General features: G+C 41.8%; 2 protein-coding genes across 2 annotated transcripts in view; both read right to left on the minus strand.

Annotated features, from left to right (window-relative positions):
* The window catches only part of TBC1D4 (TBC1 domain family member 4), a 205885-nt gene extending 188105 nt beyond the window's left edge, over positions 1–17780 (minus strand). Inside the window, exon 1 of the mRNA XM_024753933.1 lies at positions 17156–17780. Coding sequence (XP_024609701.1) covers positions 17156–17653 — 498 coding nt within the window. The 5' untranslated portion in view covers positions 17654–17780. The remainder of the gene's footprint in view (positions 1–17155) is intronic.
* A 1962-nt stretch (positions 17781–19742) lies between these two features.
* On the minus strand, positions 19743–20116 carry LOC112405535 (MORF4 family-associated protein 1-like 1). The gene is given in 2 exon segments (XM_024753969.1): positions 19743–19981; positions 19984–20116. Coding segments are annotated over 2 exon segments (372 nt in total).
* Positions 20117–21259: the final 1143 nt, after the last annotated feature.

Raw genomic sequence — 21259 nt, forward strand, 5'->3', positions numbered from 1 at the left:
CTCAACGACCAGCAAGCTCCAGTGCTGGACACCCCATGCCAAACAACTAGCAAGACAGGAACACAACCCCATCCATTAGCAGACAGACTGCCTAAAATCATAATAAGTGCACACACACTCCAAAACACACCACTAGACATGGTCCTGCCCACCAGAAAGACAAGATCCAGCCCCACACACTAGAACACAGGCACCAGTCCACTCCACCAGGAAGCCTACACAACCCACTGAACCAACCTTACCCACTGGGAGCAGGCACCAAAAACAGCAAGAACTAGGAACCTGAAGCCTGTGAAAATGAGACCCCAAACACAGTAAGTTAAGTAAAATGAGAAGACAGAGAAACACACAGCAGATGAAGGAGCAAGGAAAAAACCCACCAGACCAAACAAATGAAGAGGAAATAGGCAGTCTACCTGAAAAAGAATTCAGAGTAATGACAGTAAAGATGATCCAAAATCTTGGAAACAGAATGGAGAAAATACAAAAAATGTTTAACAAGCATCTAGAAGAACTAAAGAACAAACAAACAATAATGAACAACACAATAAATGAAATTAAAAATTCTCTAGAAGGAATCAATAGCAGAATAACTGAGGCAGGAGAACAGATAAGTGACCTGGAAGATAAAATAGTGGAAATAACGACCACAGAGCGGAATAAAGAAAAAAGAATGAAAAGAATTGAGGACATTTTCTGAGATCTCTGGGACAACATTAAACACACCAACATTCAAATTATAGGGATCCCAGAAGAAAAAGAGAAAAAGAAAGGGACTGAGAAAATATTTGAGAGATTATAGTTGAAAATTTTCCTAGCATGGGAAAGGAAATAGTCAATCAAGTCCAGGAAGCACAGAGAGTACGATAGAGGATAAATCCAAGGAGAAACACTCCAAGACACATATTAATCAAACTATAAAAAATTAACTACAAAGAAAAAGTATTAAAAGCAGCAAGGGAAAAGCAACAAATAATATACAAGGGAATTCCCATAAAGTTAATAGCTGATCTTTCAGCAGAAACTCCGCAAGCCAGAAGGGTGTGGCAGGACATACTTAAAGTGATAAAAGGGAAAAATCTACAACCAAGATTACTCTACCCAGAAAGGATCTCATTCACATTCGACAGAGAAATTAAAACTTTTACAGACAAGCAAAAGCTAAGAGAATTCAGCACCACCAAATCAGCTTTACAACAAATGCTAAAGGAACTACTCTAGGGAAGAAACACAAGAGAAGGAAAAGACATACAATAACAAACTGAAAACAATTAAGAAAATGGTAATAAGGACACACATATTGATAATTACCTTAAATGTAAATGGACTAAATGCTTCAACCAAAAGATACAGACTGGTGGAATGGATACAAAAACAAGACCTATATGTATGCTGCCTACAAGAGACCCACTTCAGACCTAGGAACACATACTGACTGAAACTGAGGGGATGGAAAAAGATATTCCATGCAAATAGAAATCAAAGGAAAGCTGGAGTAGGAATTCTCATATCAGACAAATTAGACTTTAAAATAAAGAATATTACAAAACGTATGGACACCAGGGGAGAAAGCGGCAGGGTGGGGGCATTGTGGGGGTGGGGTGAATTGGGAGTTTGGGATTGACATATATACACTGATATGTATAAAACAGATAACTAAAAATAACCTGCTGTATAAAAAATAAATAAAATTTTTTAAAAAAAGGCTATTACAAGAGACAAAGAAGGACACTACATAATGATCAAGGGATCAATCTAAGAAGAAGATATAGCAATTGTAAATATTTATGCACCCAACATAGGAGCACCTCAATACATAAGGCAAACACTAACAGCCATAAAATGGGAAATCGACAGTAACACAATCAAAGTGGGGGACTTTAACACCCCACTTTCACCAATGGACAGATCATCCAAAATGAAAATAAATAAGGAAACACAAGCTTTAAATGATACATTAAACAAGATGGACTTAATTGATATTTATAGGACATTCCTTCCAAAAACAACAGAATACACTTTCTTCTCAAGTGCTCATGGAACATTCTCCAGGATAGATCATATCTTGGGTCACAAACTGAGCCTTGGTAAATTTAAGAAAATTGAAATCATATCAAGTATCTTTTCTGACCACAACACTATGAGACTAGATATCAATTACAGGAAAAAAATCTGTAAAAACTACAAACACATGGAAGCTAAACAATACAATACTTAATAACCAAGAGATCATTGAAGAAATCAAAGAGGAAATCAAAAAATACCTAGAAACAAATGACAATGAGAACATGACGACCCAAAACCTACGGGATGCAGCAAAAGCAGTTCTAAGAGGGAAGTTTATAGCAATACAAGCCTACCTCAAGAAACAAGAACCCTCTCAAATAAACAACCTAACCTTACACCTAAAGCAATTAGAGAAAGAAGAACAAAAAACCCCCGAAGTTAGCAGAACGAAAGAAATCATAAAGATCAGATCAGAAATAAATGAAAAAGAAATGAAGGAAATGATAGCAAAGATCAATAAAACTAAAAGCTGGTTCTTTGAGAAGATAAAGTTGATAAACCATTAGCCAGACTCAGTAAGGAAAAAAAGGGAGAAAACTCAAATTAATAGAATTAGAAATGAAAAAGGAGAAGTAACAATTGACACTGCAGAAATACAAAGGATCATAAGAGATTACTACAAGCAACTATATGCCAATAAAATGGACAACCTGGAAGAAATGGACAAATTCTTAGAAGAGCACAACCTTCCGAGACTGAACCAGGAAGAAATAGAAAATATAAGCAGACCAATCACAGGCACTGAAATTGAGACTGTGATTAAAAATCTTCCAACAAACAAAAGCCCAGGACCAGATGGCTTCACAGGTGAATTCTATCAAACATAGGAGAAGAGCTAACACCTATCCTTCTCAAACTCTTCCAAAATACAGCAGAGGGAGGAACACTCCCAAACTCATTCTATGAGGCCACCAACACCCTGATACCAAAACCAGACAAAGATGTCACAAAGAAAGAAAACTACAGGCCAGTGTCACTGATGAACACAGATGCAAAAATCCTCAACAAAATAGTAGCAAACAGAATCCAACAGCACATTAAAAGGATCATACACCATGATCAAGTGGGGTTTTAAAGGTGAGGACTATAGCACAGGAAACAGCATTTCAGATAGCTCTGAGAAACGGCTCCAAAGAGGTGGAGAGGAAGGTCAATATATATGTGATTTTGGTGAAAGAGGATTCAACTCAGGTCTCTGAGACTCTAAAACATATTCTTTCCATTACTAAATCACATTCTATCCCTGGAATTTACCTTTTCTCTTTACTTTTGTAATTTACTTTTGTTGTCATATCAAAATATACTGAAAAATCAGTATAGATCACTTAGGTGTTCATAATCTGGATTTCTGAGAAATAGTTTAATTTGACTGATATCCAATTACACTGGTAGCATTTCTCAAAATAAAGTCGCTTAAAATCTTACATGTGGACCCTGACTTCCAGTAAGAGCGATAGCCATTGATGCTCTCATTGCCCTGGTTATGTGGACACTGATTTCCCATGACAGTGATAGCCGTTGCCTTTGGTTGCCCTTGTTATCCCAGTAATCAAGGATTATTCAATATATGCAAATCAATGAATGTTATACACCATATTAACAAATTGAAGGAGAAAAAGCATATAATCATCTCAATAGTTGCAGAAAAATCTTTCAACAAAATTCAACGCTGATTTATTATAAAAACCCGTCAGAAAGTAGGCATAGAGGGAACTTACCTCAACATAATAAAGGCCATATATGACAAACCCACAGCCAACATCGTTCTCAATGGTGAAAAACTGAAACCATTTCCACTAAGATCAGGAACAAAACAAGGTTGCCCACTCTCACCACTATTATTCAACATAGTTTTGGAAGTTTTAGCCAAGCAATCAGAGAAGAAAAAGAAATAAAAGGAATCCAAATCAGAAAAGAAGTAAAACTGTCACTGTTTGCAGATGACACGACACTATACATAGAGAATCCTACAGATGCTACCAGAAAACTACTAGAGCTTATCAATGAATCTGGTAAAGTAGCAGGATACAAAATTAATGCACAGAAATCTCTTGCATTCCTATACACTAATGATGAAACATCTGAAAAAAGAAATTAAGGGAACACTCCCATTTATCATTGCAATAAAAAGAATAAAATACCTAGGAATAAACCTACCTAAGGAGACAAAAGACCTGTATGCAGAAAACTGTAAGACACTGATGAAAGAAATTAAAGGTGACACATACAGATGGAGAGATATACCATGTTCTTGGATTTTAAGAATCAACATTGTGAAAATGACTACACTACCCAAAGCAATCTACAGATTCAATGCAATCCCTATCAAACTACCAATGGCATTTTTCACAGAACTAGAACAAAAAATTTCACAATTTGAATGGAAACACAAAAGACCCCGAATAGCCAAAGCAATGCTGAGACAGAAAAACGGAGCTGAAGGAATCAGGCTCCCAGACTTCAAACTATACTACAAAGCTACAGTAATCAAGACAGTATGGTACTGGCACAAAAACAGAGAGATAGATCAATGGAACAGGATAGAAAGCCCAGAGATAAACCCACACACATATGGTCACCTTATTTTTGATAAAGGAGGCAAGAATAAAGGGTCATGTACCACAATGTTCATTGCAGCACGATTTACAGTAGCCAGGACATGGAAGCAACCTAAGTGTCTATCGACAGATGAATGGATAAAGAAGATGCAGCACATATATCCAATGGAATATTACTCAGCCATAAAAAGAAACGAAATTGAGTTATTTGTAGTGAGGTGGATGGACCTAGAGTCTGTCATACAGAGTGAAGTAAGTCAGAAAGAGAAAAACGAATACCTTATGCTAACACATATATATATGGAATCTAAAAGAAAACAAAACAGAAAACTGGTTCTGATGAACCTAGGGGCAGGACAGGAATAAAGACACAGACGTAGAGAATGGACTTGAGGTCATGGGGAGGGGGAAGGGTAAGCTGGGACGAAGTGAGAGAGTGGCACAGACATATATACACTACCAAATGTAAAATAGATAGCTAGTGGGAAGCAGCCGCAGAGCACAGGGAGATCGACTCCGTGCTTTGTGACCACCTGGAGGGGTGGGATAGGGAGGGTGGGAGGCAGATGCAAGAGGGAGAGGATATGTGGATATATGTATACGTATAGCTGATTCACTCTGTTATACAGCAGAAACTAACACACCATTGTAAAGCAATTATACTCCAGTAAAGATGTTAAAAAAGCAAAAAAACCTATACAGGAAGGGGCCTTACATTCCTTAATGCAGTGGTTCCCCAAATCTAAACTGCATATAAGTGCCAAGCTGGCTGCATCTCAGCTCCCAGTTTTTAAATAGATTTCCAGGTCCTACCCTAGAGATTCTGACGCAAGGTATCTGGGGAGCGGCCCAAGGATCTAGTAGATTGTATACTTTCTGAAACTCCCCACAGGTTCTTATGCGCAACTGGGTTGAAAAACACCCTCAGATCACCCTCCCCACCCCCTGCTGAGACTGATTTCATTAGCCCCAGTGTTGGTGAAAATGGTTGCCAGGGGTCTAAAAATCATAATTTCTGATGGAAGGATGTAATCTCTCTTAGGAATATTCGGTCAGAAAAAGAAATCACTGCTAACATCCAGCCTTCTCATTTTACAAATGAGATTTTTGCCCTAAAACCTATTTCTCCCCCACTCCTCCAACTTGCCTTCCTCTTATCTGTAAATGGTAACAAACCCACCAATTATTAAAAAAAAAAAAAAAGTCAGCAAACGGGCACCATCCTTAATTGTCACCTCCACAGTAAGCCTCCCTTGACTCATCTCTTACTCTTCACTATGAGTAGCAGAAAACACAACTCAACTCACGTAAACTGAAAACGTCTGCATGTAGGTGGTAATCTGGACTGTTCCTATCAGAGTTTAGTTTTTCTCCAGAGTGCCCTCCTCTGTTTCATCATCACCCTGGCAGTGAAATAACAATAACAGTTCCAGGCTTTAAATCTACACACAACAACCAAGGAGGAAACAACAACCAAGGCTCCTTTCTCAGGAGCCCCAAGAAAATTTCTCTCATCTTGCACTGGCACAAACGGATACATTCCCTGGGACTACTGGGTCTCCAGGTACAAACTTATAAAACTGGCTTGCTGCAGGAATCCTGGAGAAATCAATGGCATTTCCCACTTTCAAGCCGGGGATGGGGCCAGCCTTTTGTAGCATATGGGCTGAGTGGCAGAGGGAGAGATAAACGAAGAAAATTTTAAGGTTTTATTAGTAAAAGAGAGCTGAAGAATCTACTACACAGCCCAATCAAAAGTTTCCTCCTTTTATTCTCTCATAGCACCACGTTCTTTTCCCTCACAGCCCCTATCATCTTTGAAATTGGACACTTGTGGACATGTAGCTAACATTTCCCTAATACTTTGAGATGGCAGCGTTCTAAATGCCTTATATAAATGGACTCACTTAACCTTCATAACAATGCTACCATCCCCATATTACAGATGAGGAGACCAAGGTACAAAGAGATGCAGGAGCTTCCCCAGGGCATGGAGCCCACAGCGGTAGAGCTTTGAGTCACAGTGATTACACTTCAGAGCCCAGGCACTCAACTACTACAATATGCTATTCTTTTTACTCACTTTTGTCTCACTCCTCCACAAAACTCTAAGATACATGAAGCAGGGAATGTTTTTGTTTTATACATATCAGTCTCCAATGGAGTGCCAGGCACACAGGAAGCATTCAGTTCCCCTGATAAGTGAACAAATGAATAGATGGTTGAAAGAATGAGTGAATGAACAAATGAGGTAATGAACAAAGGAACAAATTGTAAAACCGTGACCCAGATTAACAGAGCATTTGTGTCACATGTTTAATTATGGAAGAGTGTGGTCCAGAGCTTCAATTTCCTGTGTCCAGTCTGACTTCTCTAGTTGAAGGTCTGCTGTCTCTGTTCCATATGGTCACACCTGCAGAGTCAATAGTCTTTTCTTCTTTGCAAAGCTACCAACCAGCAAATGAAAACTCCAGCAGGAGACAGTCACTTCTTTTGAGATAGATTCATATGTGAACATGTCCAAAATAGAGAATGATTTGAGTAAAGGATGGGATTTTCATCCTCATTTAGCCTATCTGCATTAGACAAACACTTTGTTTGTTAAGAGTAAGAACCAAAAACGGAAAACATATACAAAGCCCTTTGTAGTATCAGATACTGAGGCAATTGAAACATTTTTTTAAATCAACAATTTTAATAAACCAATCAAAGTCTCCACTTGATTTATAGAGATCTGAGTATCTGCAGACCATTTGTTGTAATTTTCTTTCATGGTGACAGCATTACTTTTAAAAATAAATCATCTGGAAAATGTAAACAGCGAAGAAAAAATTACGGGACATACATGCCGGTTCCCACTGTCAGTGTCCAGAATTAACTCCACTCTCAGCAGAAACATCATAGCCTAATCACAGCAAACAACGTCTCCAGAGAAACTACTAATTGGTACAATCACGTTCACACAAAAGCTATTAACCTGCCTGGTTCCTAAGTAAACAGGGGTAATGTGAACGGGATAAAGTAAATCCACTGCTGACAGACATCAACTTTCACGCTCAGTATGTATATTATAGCCTGTCCTTCTACAGAGTGACTTGCGAGTTTATCTTCCATTCCGGGAGTAAAAGAAAACAACCTGCTAAATAGGCAAACCTGCTATTAAACTATTTATATGTTTGCCTTTTGCCTTAATAAGCAGCTATATGTTTGGTCTTTAAAAATGCACCATCAGCAATATTTATGTCTTCAAGCTGAGCTTACTAATGGAAAGCTGGTTTTCAAAGATCATTTCCATCATTAAAAAAAGGGAGATGATGAACCAGAGATGCTCATTTAGTAAACACACTGCTCTATCAACGGAGCAAAAGGGTCTCCTACACCATGCAAGGGACCACACGTTGAAGAAAATGTGGAGATGCTCATGGATGGACAAGTTATGCCTGAAGGCAATGAGGGAATGGGGAGGAAATGCCCTTTTTGAGGACGAGAAGAGACAGAGGGCCTGTATTTATAAATGTAAATGACTGTGGCACTTTTTACTTTTTCCTGGAAAAATAAGGTTATCTTTCCTTGTGTTGTTTATTCTTTAAAGTCGAACCCCAACCCATGGGGTTACTGTCGAGCATGAATATTACCCTTATGTGTATCTTGGTACACGTCCCACTGGCCACTGAAAACTATAACCCAACCTATCAACTGCTCTAATTATAAATATTAGATAAAAAGAACACAAGGGAAGTAAAAATATATATACTCTGTCACAAGGTCATGCTGTTTAAGCAAACAAAAAAATCCAGAATACGAACCGTACATCTTAATATTGGTCAACAGTTCACCGTGGACACTGGCCATAGTTTTTTTTCTTTCCCATCCCTGGTCTCACCCTGGTGGATCTCTTCTCCATTTATTCATTTCCTTTTTTGATTTAAAAAAATTTTTTGAGATACCTCTTAGGCACTTCCAATAAGGTTTAAAAATCAGTGCCTAAGAAAATGGTCCATTGTAGATTTGGGAGCAAAAACTTACAGAAGCCATTCGAAGTATTTTGAAACTAAACAGCCTTCCAAATGAGATTGTATTTCCACAGAGAAGCCTACATAACAACTGAACTGAAACTAAAAAACATCCAATCCTTGCAAGGATGTATTTACGACGCCACTCTTGCTGATCATCTTCCAGATGCGTGAATACTTGATTCACATTATTCAAAGAAAAGGCCGTGGAAACGCCTATTCTCACGTGGGCAGCTTCACTAAACTTCCTGTGTTTCGATAGGGGAGGGAAAAGTCCATCTCAAATTAGTCTACAAAATTGTTTTCATAAACTACACAATTTACTTATTAAAGAAAAGTCTGCTTTATAACCCCACTTAATATTGTAAGCAGTATGATGTCTCTACAATTATAAACATTCATAACAAAAAATACTGTGCAACCAATACAATAAACACTTATTAAAATTAATGAAAGGCAACAAACAAGTATGAGAGCATATGCATATCGTTGCCAATAGACGAAGTTCTCACCAGTGGATTTAAATTCCTTGAGGGCAGTGACCAATTCCTACTCACTCAATTTGTTGGAATGGACCTTTACTGTAGAACTAGGTCTGGGCATACAACTGTGAACAGACAAGATTGCTCTCCCTTTAGAACTTAAATTCTAGAGGTGGTGACAGTACCCACAAAACGTGCTTTAAAAATTAATTTTAAGGGCTTCCCTGGTGGTGCAGTGGTTGAGAGTCCACCTGCCGATGCAGGGGACATGGGTTCATGTCCCGGTCCGGGAAGCTCCCACACGCCGCGGAGTGGCTGGGCCCGTGAGCCGTGGCCGCTGAGCCTGCGCGTCCGGAGCCTGTGCTCCGCAATGGGAGAGGCCACGACAGTGAGAGGCCCAAGTACCGCAAAAAAAAAAAAAAAAAATTTGTTTTAAATGTGTAGGTGCCAAAAGGAAAATAAATAAAAGCCTGAAATAGAAGTGAAAAATTGGGATACTTACCGACTTTATTAGATAGAGGATCACTGGAGGCCAATCTAAGGAAGTGACATTTGTGAGTTAAGCAAAGAACTGAAACCTGAGGGAAAAAACTAATCTAGAAAGGAATGGGAACCACACACACAAAGACTTTGAAGTGATCTGAGTTGGGCTTGGTTAAGGATGGCTGAAACATAGGGAGCGTGCTGGAGACGGGCAGTCTAAAAGAAGACTGGAGAGACAAAGGGAGCAGAGTCGAGCAGAGTCACATGAGAAGGAATCTGCGTTATTACTCGGAGAGCAAAGGGAACCTGCTCTGGTTTGTGCTTTATAAGCACGATTCCTACTGCTCCACTGAAGAAGGGGTTGATAGGAGAGCAAGAGTAGAGCAGGGAGAATAGCTGAGAGGAGTCTAATAGTCCCAAAAAGACATGATGGGAGTTAGACCCAGGTGGTGGCAGTGGTCATGGAGAGACATGGACATATTAAAAACTAAGTTTTGGAGGCAGAATCAACATGATGACTTCCTTCAAGGACTGTAACTGGGAAGTGAAAAGTAGGACTCAAATATAATTCCTAGGTTATAAGCATCAACAACTACATATTCAAGTGCAGATGTCAAGAAAGCATTTAGATGCTGAAAGAAGCTGGTGCTCAGAGGAGAGGGCTGAGCTATAGAGATAAGTTTGGGAGCCATTAGCAAAAATTTACAAAGTGGCTTTTACAAAGTGCATGAGGTTTGGAAATCCAGATCTGCTGTTACTTGCTGGCTTGTGTCTTTGTAGGAAAATTACTGACTTAGTTTTCTCACCTATAAAATGGGGATAAGAAACACCTGTTTTTAACAGGATTGTCTAGAGCAGGGGTCAGCAATCATTTTCTATAAAAGACCAGATAATAAAGACTTGGGGCTTGGGGACCATAGGCTCTCTGTCAAAAATACTCAGTACTGTCATTGCAGCATGAAAGCAGCCATAGATAATAAGTAAACAGACGAGTGGGGTTGTGTTCAAATAAAACTGTATTTACAAAATTAAAGGGCATAGTTTGCCAGCCCCTGGTCTAAAGCAGTGGTTATCAAAGTGTGGTCTTGGACCAGCAGCATCAGTATCACCTGGGAATTGTTAGAAATGCAAATTCTGGACCTCACCCCAGACAAAGTGAATCAGAAGCTCTGGGGTGGGGATCCAGCAATCAGTATTAAAACAAACCCTACTGGTGATGCATGTTAAAGTCTGAGACCCTCTGGTCAAGAACATTAATAAATATATACTGCTTAGAGGTATTATTAATACATATCTATTTTTTTTTAACCTGGTTCGTAGAAGTTTAGAGTATAATTTCTAAAGGTAGAATCAAATGCTAGATAATTGTGGTGGATCAAGCAAAACAGAGATCACAAACTCTGTTAAACTACAAGGTGGACTTAGGTAAGAACAGTTGAGAAATTAAAGATTGTTTTTATATACTCTTTATTTCAAAGAACTCCTATACTTTCTCATATATTAAGACAGATTTAAATTAGTCATGTTCACACTTCACTTATTAAAATGAACAATATAATTTCAAATATATATCTTCAACCTCACTTCCAATAGAAGGGTTAACACCAATTAACTTCCAGACCCCGAATGGCATTTTAGCTATGGGTTAGTAGTCTACTGCTATAACTAACACACTTAGAATATAGAACAAGCAAATTTATCAAATGTCAGTTAATATTTTAACAGAAAAATTTGACCATTTGAATTTAGAATCAATAGGGGAAGTTAAAACATAAAGGGCTGTCAAGAAACTAAATATAATACCACCCACTTTCATATTGCTTTACTAGTACTATTAGAAACTAGGCAGAAATCTGGTTTCCTAGATCCAGCCTACGGAACCTTCCTCGAATTAGATAAAAGAATTATGGATGAATATAGAGGGGTCGTGCCTACCACCTACTACCACTAGGCTATATTCATGACAACTGGCCTTAGCAAAATTCCATATGAAAACTGAAATAAAATCGGTAAACAATGGTTAACAGCTTTGGAGGGCACCAACAGGAAGGGGTAAGGACTGGACAACAGATCGTTCCTCAGAAGAGGGAAGACCAGCTTCCAAAACTGAAAAGAAATTCAATCAAGCAGGCAGCGCACAATATTCAAAGAGTCAGAGAGTAGGGCTTCCCTGGTGGTGCAGTGGTTGAGGGTCCGCCTGCCAATGCATTTGCTCATTAATTATACCTCAATAAAACTGGAAAAGAACTATCTTAAAAAAAGAATGGGAAAAAGTGATAGAATAAAACTTCATATTACTAACAACTAAAAGCTAATTTTTCAACAATTGCATTCCAGAGCAGCAGATAAGAGAACTATCTACCCAGGCTGGAATCAGCTTCTATCATTACAAGGCTTGTATCCTCGGGGAACTATTTAACCTTTCTTTACCTCAGTTTTCTCATCTGTAAATGTGTCAGAATCACCTGGTCGGCTTGTTAGAACAGACTGGTGGACCCCACCCTCAGTTTTTGATGATGTCAAGTTCCCTGTTGATGTTCAGTAGTTGTGGCGCAGGGGCTTAGTTGCTCTGCGGCATGTGGGATCTTCCTAGACCGGGGCTCGAACCCATGTCCCCTGCATCGGTAGGCGGATTCTTAACCACTGTGCCACCAGGGAAGCCCAACATTAGAATATATTCCCTAAAAATTGTTTATTCCATCTGCAGAACTTAAAACTTTGGCTTGAAAGGTAAAGTTTTCATTCAACATATGGCTAGTCTTATCACGCCTGGCAGAATAATGTCTATCTGGAGAAGAAGATATGCAAAGCTATTAAGCTAGAAAATGACGAGTTTCTTAAAAATCTTCTGTAGTCACGTATTCCTCCTCCTCACACTCAGCCTGAACTTTCAAGTCTGAAAACAACTACAAAAATAACCAGGGGAACAGAAGTGGTCATATTCCTAACCAGATGAACAAAATCACTGAGGGCAGTTCTCAAACTGTGGTCCCCAGGCCAGTAGTCTGAACATCATCAGGGAACTTGACATTTTTACCTTTCCTCTAGATATTGTAGTCAAGATTCTACCACAGAGCCAGGGCAAATTAATCCACCTCAAATCAGAAGGGGGAGAGAGGGGTTTCCCTGGTGGCACAGTGGTTAAGAATCCACTTGCCAATGCAGGGGACACAGGTTCAAGCCCTGGTCTGGGAAGATCCCACAAGCCGCGGAGCAACTAAGCCTGTGCACCACAACTACTGAGCCTGGGCTCTAGAGCCCGCGAGCCACAACAAGAGAAGCCACCACAATGAGAAGCCTGCGCACCTCAACGAAGAGTAGCCCCTGCTCGCCGCAACTAGAGAAAGCCCGCGTGCAGCAACAAAGACCCAATGCAACCAAATTAAAAAAAAAAAAAATGACTACAGCAAACATGAGGAGAGATCTACCCAGAATAGCACAAAGTACTCAGAAAGCAAACAGAGAAGTGTGAACATTTCCAGATTTCTATTTCTCTGGTTTCCTTGCTAGCATACTCCCAGAGCCACTGACCCTTAACTCTGAGGAAGAACTGAAAATGACCTTTTTGAAGTATATCACTGAAAATTAAGTTGAAAATTGGTCACCTGAGTAAAGCTCAGAAAATACTAAACATTTTAAGAGAAACAAACAAAAACAAACACAGACTTAGAGAACTTAGTGCTAAAAAAACGGGTGTCAAGTTCATTTTTTAACTTTAAGAACACAGTTTGTAAAAGCTCTTTGAAAGTACATTCTTTGGAGCTTCAAGAAATATATACATAAACAAAATCAATGAAAATTATAGCAATCATGTTTTTGTCTTTTTAGGACTAGTCATTCTATAATTATGAAGTATATGCTGTTGTCTAATGGAAATGATAAATGACACCTTTATTCTCTAACAATAGTTATAAACACTAACAATTCTTATTTTTTAATATGATAAAAAATATATAACATAAAACAAATTCTGCTTTTTAATAGGGAAATGGAGATAATGCCATATATATATATATATATATATATATATATATATAAAAAAAAACTTAGTTTAAAGGTAAGTATTTGAGGAATATTAGTGACCTTCCCAAGATGTTAGGTAGAGAATCAGATATTCTTGGTTCCCCAACCAGTTTTAAGTCTACAACTCAATTTATGCCAGTGTGACTTGTTTTTTAAGTTATGTACAGTTAAGCACTTTTACTAGTTCAAATATCCAACTTTGGCTGAAATGTGCTAAGTCTGACATTCCTCCTATACAAGACTACACATCTTGAATAAATGGGAACCAATCTGTATTGGCATATATTTGATCTGAAACTGGTTCATTTGCTCCCAACCCATACCCCTCCTTGCACCTGGCAGAAATAGCTCTGTATCAGACCATTCTGGCTGAGCACTCCTTCTGGCTGACCCAGGCTGAGCATCCTTAGGTTGACTCTGACCCAGAAGGTGTGGAGCCACAGGGCACATCACTATGGCAACTCCCCACAACAGACCCAAGCTACTTGCGAAGTGCTCCCATCTCTGAGGTCACATGTAGATCCACACCCCCGCCCCCCAAAAGAAGATGTGTGAGTAGATATGTTGCAAGACATTATCGTTTTATATATAGAAACCACAATCCTCCATCTCAGTGGCTTGGCAGAAACACGAACTTTGCCAATTATCTATGGTCACCCATGTCCCTGTTTGCCCTAAACAGTCCAGTTTTATACCTGTTATGCTTGTGTCATTTTAATGATGCCCCCTTTCTTAATAAAAATTGTCCTGGATTAAACAATAAATTATATGGTCATCCTACAGACAGGCCCGTTTCAGAAAAGAGACAGGCATGACAGACAAAGCAGAGGCAAGTTTACTTGGGGATGTTTTCAGGCCTTTCTGCTCCAGGCCACCTTCCAATATTTTGTTCAGTGACTGTAGAAAATACTTAGGAGACTTAACAATAATCTTAAAGTCCAACTAAAAAATTCTCTACTTCAAATGTAGAACTCAGCAGCAAAGCAAACAGCAGGTCCTCCTCCTTCTCATCTCAAAGGTGCTCAGAATGATCCGAAGGTTCTACTCTGTACTAGGCATACTACTAGATGGTAATACTGTGATGAATCCATCCCTCTAACAAGTTCAGTTGCAGAATCATCACTTCTGGGAGTCTTACTCATAAATTTTCCCCCCCACATTATCCTAACTCTCCCCACTGTTTCAATAGGAAATGTGACAAACAGTACTCAGTATCTAATGACTGCACTTGTCCACTCAACAAATATTTACGCCCAAGATCAAACGTGGCAGCCCTTAGATCTCTGAAGCCAACCTTCAGATGTGTTTTGTTTAGCCCAGATAGGATTCTTATATGTTTAAAATATTTGCTGATACTTTAAAATGTGGACTCATACATAAAAATCCAGATTTCCATCTTCTCTTGAGAAATCCGAAGCTCCGGCAACGCTGGGCTTATATTCTGATAATGTAATTTCCAGTTGGAGCTAACAGCAGCTTGAGAAAGGACCTCTCTATCTAGTCCTCTATGGCCCTCACTCAACCTTCTTCCTCTCAGTTTGAGTTTGTAACCCCTGATTTACAGCTGGAGATAATCCTTAGGTAGACAACATCTGGCCTTTCAAATTAGTGATCCTCTGCCAGGGGCTCTCTAGGCTTGGAGCAAATAGGAATCTATATCTTTAGATCAAAGACTCAACTGGGAAATGGCAATAAACAGGAAAAGTTTGTTTTTTCTTTTATCAAAAAGCCATATGGCTTCCACTGCTCCTACATGACCAAAGGGGGGAAATAAGCCTAAGCCTGTTATTATTTGTAAAGAGCGCATCCAGCCTCTAATATCTAAATACAAAATGAAAGTAAATAAAATGAGATATTTTAATTGACCTTCCCATGAGTCCAGGGAAGACTCAACAGCCACTGTTGAGAATTTAAGGTGCCATAACCCATAAACAAACTTTGACCATCAATGAAATTAGCAATGATGTGTCATGCATCAGATCTGAAGAAAATAACCACCAAGAATCATAAAACATTCCTTAAAGTCCTGGAAAAATGCAACCACTTCCACCTTACTGACAGAACCCAAAAATCTTAATACAATAAAGATGGTGATAACGTTCAGAATAAAGAACATGCTGCACTCCAATTTCAACCTAGGTGAAAGCTAAAAATAAATTTTTAACAAATAAGCATAAAATGAAATTCATTTTAATCATGGTTAGAATCTTGAGATCATCTGTGATAAGGTATTTTACCACAACATAACAGCGGTAACATTAACTAAAATATTGGGAGTTCTGAGCCCTTAGGATATATTAAGCTAGTTTACAAAGTAACTGATGGAATCTAAGACAATGAGCTTTATTTTCTTCAGCTCAGCTACAGGCCTTTTTGTGAAAAACTATTGGACAGTCTTTCAATTACAGATACTAGAATATATGAATTTTCAAAAATTAAAGTCTTATTTATAGGAAGTTTTTCTCATCTGACTATTAATTTCCCAGCTGCTAAAGAAACCCGCCACACAGTACAACTGAGACTTTATTTATTTATATTTAGACAACACTATTTTCCCAAAGAATCTAAAGTACTTTGCCCAAACATTCAGTAACTATTATAAATAACAGCATCTGGGGGGCTTTTGATATGGTAAACTCCTTACACATTTTTTTAAAAGGGGGAGGTGCTGTTTTTCAAGACACAATCACTGTAGTAAAGATTGTTTAGATAACTCTCCAGAGGAAAAAGGACTGTGTCCGTTTTTTTAAGGAAGTAGAACGCAGTTTGGTAACAGGCACCTTGATTTAGTAAACTCTGGAGAAATATTAGAAAAGAGATGTTCACCTCTTCTACAACACTGATTTTTAAATCACCCAGGTAGGTACTGATTCTGTCTCCATTTAGTGTGGAAAAAACTACAAAAAAAAAAAAAAGTCTTTCCACTCAAAATCTAAAGGCAGATTCGTATTTTGCTGACAATCTGACAACGTCTAGTAACTTCTCTCTAAGCCGGGCTCCAAAACAGCTTCCCAGATCCAAGATCTGCAGGTGCTGCTGTGACTAGGATGCGACTGTCCTAAGGGGCCAAGGTGCCGGACTCGGCAAAGACCGAGAGTGTGTGCGGGGGCCTCTAGGAACCCAACCCTCTCCCGCTTTCCCTCTTAAACACACACGTGCACGGACGCACACACTCGGCCAAGGCTGGGGATGCCATCTCCAGTCACACCCCAAGACATCGAGATCCTCCCGGGACGCGCGCTGCTCCCGCATTCTCCTAGGGCGCACCAGCTCCTCCACTGTCCCGAGACCACTCTCCGCCTCCCTCCCTCTTCCTCGGCCCTGCGGGGAAGGAACCGCCGCCAGAAGCAAGCTCCGGACTCGGGGTCCCAGGAGCGGGACCAGCCTGCGCTCAAGCGCGCCACATGGAAGGCGCGCGCCAGCAGCTGGACCAGAGTCGGTCTTTAACGTGGGGTCCCAGCGCCTGCAGCCCTGCCACTTCTCCCGGGTGTGATGGACCCTCCCCCGTGCCTCCGAGCCGCGGTCTTGCCTGATTCGGGTCTGTGGCGCGGAAAACGTGGCAGGCCATCTGCGACTCCGGGTCGTCTGGCTGCGCCTTGATCAGGTAAGCAAAGTAGGTGAGGTCGTGGCTGTTGTGGATGAAGCGCGAGATGTGCTGCGCCTTGTGCTCGAAGATGAACACTGCCGGGTTGGGCTGCGCGGCCGTAGGGCCACAGCCCCCAGCGGCACCGGCGCCCGGCGCGGGCACGCAGCGCAGGAGGGGCGCGCTGAGCACCAGGAACACCTCGCGGGGCGCCGGCGCCCCGCAGCCGCCCGCCTCGGGCTTCTGGCTGCGCCGGCGGATCTCGGCCATGAGCCAGGGCAGCATGGGCAGCGTGGTCCTGCGGTCCAGGCACGACCCTCCCACGTACCACAGCCGGAACCTCTTGTCTCCCGGCTTCCCCTGGCCAGGCTGCGCAGTGGCGCCCGGCTCGGGCTCCAGAGGGTGCGGGAACGGCTCATCCTGAAGGCAACTGGGGGGCTCCATAACTCGCGCCTCCCGAGGGCACGGAGGCGGCCGGATCGGCGCGCCGCGCCCCCAGTTCTCGCGTTGAAGGCGCCGCCGAAACTGTGCCAACAGCCGCGCTGGGCCCCTGCGCCCGCCTCGGCGCGACCCCGAACTCCGCGCTTTAGTGGCCCTGCCCCATGCGGCACTTCGGGCGCGGCTCCCAGGCTCTGGCGGCGGGCACCCGGGGAGCGCCCGGCAGCAGGACTGGCAGGAGAGGGCGGGTTAAATCGCTATCCTCCTTTCTCCGGATCGAGCCTGGGGCCGCACTTCCCCCTTCCTCGTCCGCGGCTCCGCTGGGTCAGAGGACAACGCCGAGGGCCCCGCGCCTCCGCCGGTCGCCGCCAGTTCCAGCGCTGCAGAGCCGTTGCGGCCGCCGCGCTCGCCCCGGGCGGGCACTGGGAGGCAGGGCGGGGAATGGGCTGTGCGCCGGAGGGGGTGACTTGGGGCGGAGCTGACTCCTACCAGGGTGACCAGCTGTCACCTGGAAGGTCGGGGCTCCCGGGCTTCGGCGCGATCGGTTCTCTGGAAGGGCCTGCGAGAACTATTTCGATGGAAAATAACAAAAACAAAACGTGGCCTCGCGGGGGCCGCTCCTCCGCCGGTCGCCGCAGCCCAGCTCGCTGCTCCTCCTCCAACTGTTCCGTCCCTCCCTCGCTTCTTCCTTCCTTCCAGGCTGCTTCTTTAATCGGGCTGCCACCCCGCCTCCCGTCCGGCGGGCGGAGAGTGGTGCCTATAAAAGCTTATCTGTGAAGTCACCTCTTCGCCTCTTTCTCCGGCCGCGATCCCAGACCGCCCCTCCAACCCGCCCCTCGGGCAGCAATACTGCGCCCGGCGCCGGCACTGTCCGGACCAACTCATCATCTCCCGGGTCATCGACATCTCCGTCTTCTTCTGGGCGTCTCTGCTGCCCCCTGGAGAGGGGACCACTCTCAACGGGGCGCTGGGATTTTTTTTTTTTAATTAATCATATTTGCTTGGTTTCAATTCCTTCTAAAGCCTGCATCATAATTTCTGAATCTTATTTCCTAATAATCTCCAAAAAAAATACTCGTGTTTTAAATCACGAAATTACGATGAAATTTCTTTTCCATTTCAAAAGAAATTTATTTATGATTTTTTTTATTAACACACATAGGTGCTTTGGTCATCTGCACAAAAACAAAAAAATATTTTAAGGCTTTTTAGGTCTTTGTTTTTCAAGGCAAATGAACACTTGTTACATGTTTGATTTTGACCTCAAATCCTAGTCAGATCTACTGCCCTGGTGACCTAGAAGGGACTTTATGGGCCCTGATATGCCTTTTCCTTTCTCCAGGCTCTCAAGGCTCTTGGTAGATTGTCTCTTTGACGCCATACTCTTAAACCTCTGTAATGTGTGAGGATATTACAATAGTAAAGTGCGCTCCATCATTCCCTATTCAAACTTCTTTGTCGTTTAGGGTCAGATAGGTTGTCTAAATAAACGCACCTGACAGGTTATACAATAAACACGAGACAATATGCCACAAAACATAGCTCTCCTCCTTTGTCTCACAGAGGTATTCAAGTTCCAAAACGTGCCCACTGTCTTCCATCTCCAACTCTCTTTTGGTTTTTCCCAGTCTTATCCAAAGCAATCTCATTCCTACATTGCTTCACCAGCTACATCCAAGTAGTGCCTTCCACTGCACCTCTAAAGTTGGAAGATTCTGACCCCAAGTCTTCACACGGGTGTTCCAAAGTTCCAGAAAACAATCAGGTCACATGATAACAACAAAATACAAGGCCATGCCCAACATTTCCAAAACACTGCAAAGTAACAAAAATAAACTGAAACGAGTTTTGATTAAGCCCTGTTTCCCTTATGAGAGTATTTCTCAAAAGAAAGTTATTTTTAGGAACCAAATACATTTGACAATCTACACCCATATCAAGGTCACCAGCCACTGACCCTAAGGGACATTGTTACATGGGAATAAAAAACATACAAAAACTGAATAGAGAAAATGAGCGGTTTCAGTTTCTTCCAGGTATCCGCCCATCCTTACCAGCGGACCAGAGTCCATCAGCTGTGAAAGCCAACCCTCCTTCAAGACGATTTGCTTTTCTCTATCTGCCAAACCAGCTCCACCATCAAATCTGCCATCTTCGCAATCGCCTTGGCTTTCTCCTCCACCTTCTGGCACAACTCTGGCACTCTCTCATCAGCTTCCCCACTGGGATGCTGAAGGTGATTCAAGGCTTTCTCCTCCGAGGTCTCCACCTGCATTTCTATCTGCATGAGCATATTATCCATCTTCCACAACTCACTCCTGGTCCTCAGGTACACTCTCGTGGGAGAGCCACCATATCCTCCCGCACCCCACGGATGACTGGAAGCAGGAACTGCTCCAAATCTTCCTAGGGCCCCAAAACTTCCACTTCCGCCGGTGCTTCTACCTTGTCCCGGTCCAAGGGGCGCATTTTTCCTGCCTCATCTTCAGAACCACACGACCCTCACGCCCTGGCCTGGGACAGCTGATCAGCAGTTACTGCTCGGGTCAAAAGCGACCCACAGTCCCTGTCAATAGTGTTCCTGAACTGTCAATAGTGTTCCTGAACTGTCAATAGTGTTCCTGAACTGTCTTTTTAAAAATATCTCTTTGCGCCTTTTGCTTCACAACTGCTCTGGGAGGAAACAGCCTCACATGTAAACTGCAGAGCGGTGAACAGAATCACGATCAAGTATTTTTAACTCCAATTTCCCTTTAAAATATAACATGGTATGACAAACATGAATCGTCATAGCTTTTAGTGCAGCCAATACATTTTATTCATTGTATCTACCCAGTTCAGAGCTAGTGTAGAGAATTCGCACCCTTTTATATGTAGTAATATATATTTCCAGGGAACTCAAAAAACATTCTAGGGATAATTTAATCATTCTAATTTTAAAGCAGAAAGAGAAGTATTCTTTTTTCTTTTTAGCATATTGGACTTTCATTCTTTTTACTCTTACTAAATTATAATTAAGAGTTAGGTAACAGGTAAACAAAAATAAGTGGAAAAGACCCTTAAAGTTCCCAATTTTCTCCAAACGGCTCATAGGAAAAATGAAAACTCTGGTTCCTCTCCCATTCTCTGTCTCTCTCTCTCTCTGTCTCTCTCTACCCCTCCCTTTCTCTGTCTCTCTCTCTCTCTGTCTCTCTCTCTCTCATTTTTTTTTTCCTTTAATGGTATTCTCACTTTCTCCTTGGGACTGTTTTTTATCCTATATGTAATATCACTACAATCAATTCCCATTATTCCCATGCAGAATCTCTGGGTGCACCCTGATGGCTCCCTTATAGATAGAATTTAAGCTCCAAGATAAAGACATTATTAATTGGTTAGATTCACTCATTCGGTTTACTCACACCGCCACACTTTTGTGCAAAGTAGAACCATGTCTTCAAGAAGCACTGAAGGGTTTCCCTGGTGGCACAGTGGTGGCACAGTGGTGCCGCCTGGCAATGCGGGGGACACGGAGTGGTCTGGGGAGATCCCACATGCCGTGGAGCAACTAAGCCCGTGCTCCACAATTACTGAGCCTGCGCTCTAGAGCCCACAAGCCACAACTACTGAGCC

Source organism: Neophocaena asiaeorientalis, unplaced genomic scaffold (assembly GCF_003031525.2).
Source record: "Neophocaena asiaeorientalis asiaeorientalis breed wild unplaced genomic scaffold, Neophocaena_asiaeorientalis_V1.1 scaffold212, whole genome shotgun sequence".
Taxonomy (NCBI): Eukaryota; Metazoa; Chordata; class Mammalia; order Artiodactyla; family Phocoenidae; genus Neophocaena; species Neophocaena asiaeorientalis.